At 34.1% G+C, this 4,144-nt stretch overlaps 1 protein-coding gene across 1 annotated transcript; it reads right to left on the reverse strand.

The window, feature by feature from the left end:
* Window positions 418–3,521, reverse strand: LOC109342908 (5'-nucleotidase SurE-like). The gene is made up of 10 exons (XM_019580960.1): window positions 3,103–3,521; window positions 2,834–2,928; window positions 2,640–2,707; window positions 2,494–2,537; window positions 2,277–2,354; window positions 2,040–2,193; window positions 1,717–1,869; window positions 1,492–1,602; window positions 1,089–1,157; window positions 418–908 (listed from the first exon to the last, which is right to left on the reverse strand). The coding sequence occupies exons 1-10, from the start codon at window positions 3,345–3,347 to the stop codon at window positions 810–812; spliced, it is 1,116 nt and encodes a 371-aa protein (XP_019436505.1). The 5' UTR covers window positions 3,348–3,521; the 3' UTR covers window positions 418–809.

The raw sequence follows: 4,144 nt of genomic DNA on the forward strand, positions 1-4,144 counted from the left end.
TAATTAATAATCATATATAATTACACTGAAGTAATGTCTTTTCGTCTTTTTTGAACTCGAGTAAAACAAAAAATTAAAGTAGTGTTCCATTTTTTTAATTTTTAAGTGAACCGTTCAGTTTACTTTCTGGGTTAATCAGGTTTAAGCAGATTTAACACGGTCGAACTGCAATTCCTCCGGTTCAAAGCGGTCCAACACTCACTCGATTAAAACGGTAAACCAGAACCGTTTTTAAGTTCGGTCAGTGATCAAACCCGTTCTCATAACACTGGTTTGAAGTATTTAACTCATGATAGCAGCTTCAGACAAAAACTACTATACTACCTCCATAAAATATTATGCCACCTCCATAAAAAGTGTGATTTTCTTTTACTAGAGAATTGGTAGAGATCAGAGAGCACATTCTAAGAAATCATCAATGCAAAGTTTAACTATCCTCAAGCAAAGAGATATGCGGTAAGTTACAAGTGCTCCAGTGTAGTTTGACATACTTTTCTAAAATATGTCCAAAAGAGATTAGCCGACCACGACTAATGAAACTAAGGCTTGATTGTTGTTACATGCCCAACAGATTACAAGAAGCATTTGCTTCGCATCGGAAATAACTTAATGACCAAAGGAACTGAAACAATGAAGGGACCCCGAAAAAAGTAAAACCAAAAATCCGAATGGAAAAAATAGTACAGAATGAAATCAACTATTGAATTGGCGTGACTACCACTTCTGCTCCATCTTTGCTTTAAGGAAGAGGGAAAAAAAAAGAATTATCATAAATCTCAAATGTACACAATCATACTGAACATCTAAGTTTATTGTTCACCAGGAAGAACAGTAGAAATCCAATCAGAAGCTGCAATTTGAATATCATTCTCAATATGAGGAGAAAGAGAGAGTGGAATCACTGCAACCTGTTTCTCCAAAGCAGTTGCAAAAATCAGTAAGAGGGAATAAAAACAACTTGGTACTTGTATATCATAATAATAGCCCCTTGAAGATACTATACTAGCATGCAAAACTTAAGAACATAAAAATCGTAGTTAAATAACTAATGTTACTTGAGAACATAATAATTTAATGTTCCAACTTACATATCCACTTTCGAGTGCTCTGTAATCCAGATCATCATCATCTGTATCCTCCTGCTGCTTGTCCAAAAACTGAAGATGCAAGTAGAGCATAGCTAAGTTCACTTCTAAAAACAACTTAAATTTTGCTTATACAAATATAGCGTATACATAAGCACTAAGTGAAACTATCAACCTAAACCATGTGAAGTGTCCAAAGTAATGGTTTAAAATAAATCTTTCCAAGTTTGCAGTCTTGCAGGTAGCTTATGAAAACCAATTCAAATTTTTATGATAACATGTTCTCTACAAATTGGCTAAGTTCCATACTGAGCATGGAGAAACAAAAAACTTCAATACTAATAGGATTCAAACATGATTACAGCAAAATATAGTATGGGTTTCATGACTCTCCCCTCCTATTTACCTCTAGTCTGAAGTACTTCTTCACCCTTTTGGAATCGGATTTTCCTGCTGCTCCAATTGATTCAACAATCTCCAAATTCTTTTTCTGTGTAGTCAGTCGACGAGCTGCACCCTGAAGTAGACAAAGATAACAACAATTTGAATATCAGCATTAATAGATGCATTAAAACCCATTCAGATTACACAGAGCACGGACTCATGATTTTAAAGTACGTAGGACATGTACCGCAGCAGAGGCATCTCGTCCAAGCTGTGCAAACTGAATACCAAGGCCAGCCTGTTGATTGGCCAAGAAATGACCAGCTGGATAGCGGTTAGTTGAAACAGCTAACCAGTTTGGAGTGGATCTCCACAGACTTTGCTTGGTCAATTTGAAGCCCTGTCAATAATAAGATAACACTGCATCCATGTAAACAAAATGCCCACAAAGAAAGAGACAAACATGAAATATTCAAGTCAATTAAATTTAATCAGCCAAGAATATCATGCACACTTGATTCTGAACAATTAAACCCTCCCCCCTGCCACCACAAAATGAAATTTGCACACCTTGTTACTCAAAGGTGATGTGGGGATTTCTATATTCAGAAAACAGCTTTTGGGAAAAGTTTCCTTTTCAATATCCCTGATAGCTGCATTTATTAAAGGTAAACAAACAGCCGCTGCATCCTTGAAATCAGTTTCTTGACTTTCATCCTTCTTCCTACAACAGGATATGATATGATTCATAATGTCCAAAGTGAAAGCACAGTTAAAAGTGGATAAAATGAAGAATCATCAACTTACCAGTTTAATGATATTGACAATGATGGTACACCCCATAATAATGCCTCTCTAGCTCCAGCAACAACACCTGAGTAGAACCTGGTGCATTTTAGAGCATGAGATAAAGGATTCTGTAGATATAGAGGATACAAATTCTGGAAACCAAGATGGAATTATTAAAAGGGGGAGGTGGCAATAGTGCACTAACTATATCCTCAACCAAAGTTGAACAACTTACACGTGATGACCACAGCTTGATCCCCGGTTAATCCCACTAATAACCTGAAACCGAAATCATATTTATCATCCATAAATCTTCAGCTCTTTGTTACGAGAAAAAGCACACACGGACACAACATTCATTTGTATGATATAAATGCTAACCAGTATAGGCTTTGACCACGAAAATAACGCCCCAGATAATGCGAGTGAAACACAATCCACAGGAGTTCCTGAATTTTAAATTAGAAAACAGATAAATTTATGTAACTATTATAAAAGCCAGGTAAATCCACATCATAAATGCACCAAATTTAGATGAACTTGATTCATAAGAAATGGACCAAAAAGGACGATACCTGAAATCTCAAAGCCAGTGGCACCACCAACATTAGCAGAACTCGCTTCCACAGTTTCTCTGAGAGTTACAGAGTGCCCTGAAACCGATTTGTCCCTAAAGCAACCATTTTACAAACTAACAAATATTACAAACATATCCAATATTCAATAACAACACAGACCATAAAAAATTCCAAACTTTTAACAAAACAACCAAAAATGAAGATAACCCACAATCCAAAAAATGCAAACTTATCAAATTATTCAACAACAAAAACAAGAGACCCACGATTGAGGAACGCAGAAATGAACATTGTAAAGGCCTTCATGAACAAGAGCTTCAACGAGGTGAGTGAGGCCAGGGGAATCAACACCATCACTGTTTGTGATCAAAAGGATAGGCTTTGAAGGATCAATTTCAGCTTCAACTGGTTCAACATTGTCCTTTGATTCTTCTTGTTCTTGTTTGGGTTGAGCACCTTTTCTGTTAAGAAGCGCTTCTTGGAGATTGGAAACGAGACCCGGGGGCATCATTTTTAGGAGTGATGGTGAAATTGAATTGGGAATTGGGGAAATTGGAAAACCCTAATTTGAGAGAAAGGAAGAAGAAAAAGGAGAGAAAAGAAAGAAGGGTTGAAAATGAAAATGGATTAGATGATAGAGCGCTTCAAACGGTGATTACTTGCAAAAACAAATACAAACAAGTAAAACTTTTAAATAAATATTAAATCTTACTTTAATAGATTGATTATATAACTTTATCAATGAACATTTAATTACTTTTAGAAATTAAAGTATCATTCACTTAATATAATCTCCTTAATGGTTTAATGTTGCTCAAATCATCCCATAAATTCTACCATATTTTCTAGTAAATAAGTTATGATAATTATTTATATCTCCTTTAATATATGTAGTCATCTTACACTTCTTTTTTATATTTTATATTGCGAGCAAATTATTCATTATTCAGATATTAACTACTATTAATTCTTAAGCAAGAGTAATATAAATTAATTGTGAATTATATGTTGATAGTGTAAAAAACTTTATACTTACATAAATTTTAAATTCATTCACATTGCTCTTTATATATAGTATGACATTAGTGGCATCTTTAGCAAATTCATGTGAATAAAAAAGTATTGGGTGATATTTTCATTAACCTCACATGTAATGAATTGACGTTATTATTATTTATTAGGTGATGTCCATTTTGTATTTTATATGCATATATCACATATCACACTAAAAGATTATTGTTCAGCTGAGTCCACTTATGAATATTTTAACTAAAATAAAAGTTGCTTTAATAATAACTTCTTTCTACT

This window comes from Lupinus angustifolius, chromosome LG03, assembly GCF_001865875.1.
Source record: "Lupinus angustifolius cultivar Tanjil chromosome LG03, LupAngTanjil_v1.0, whole genome shotgun sequence".
Classification (NCBI taxonomy): Eukaryota; Viridiplantae; Streptophyta; class Magnoliopsida; order Fabales; family Fabaceae; genus Lupinus; species Lupinus angustifolius.

What these genes read in the sequence shown, in the direction of transcription:
- LOC109342908 (XM_019580960.1), bottom strand. Translation starts at nt 3,347, where the DNA reads ATGATGCCCCCGGGTCTCGTTTCCAATCTCCAAGAAGCGCTTCTTAAC. An exon ending in TCAAGCTGTGGTCATCACGT is followed by an intron (nt 2,355 to 2,493) that starts GTAAGTTGTTCA and finishes AAAATGCACCAG; the next exon opens with GTTCTACTCAGGTGTTGTTG. An exon ending in CATCACCTTTGAGTAACAAG is followed by an intron (nt 1,870 to 2,039) that starts GTGTGCAAATTT and finishes TATTATTGACAG; the next exon opens with GGCTTCAAATTGACCAAGCA.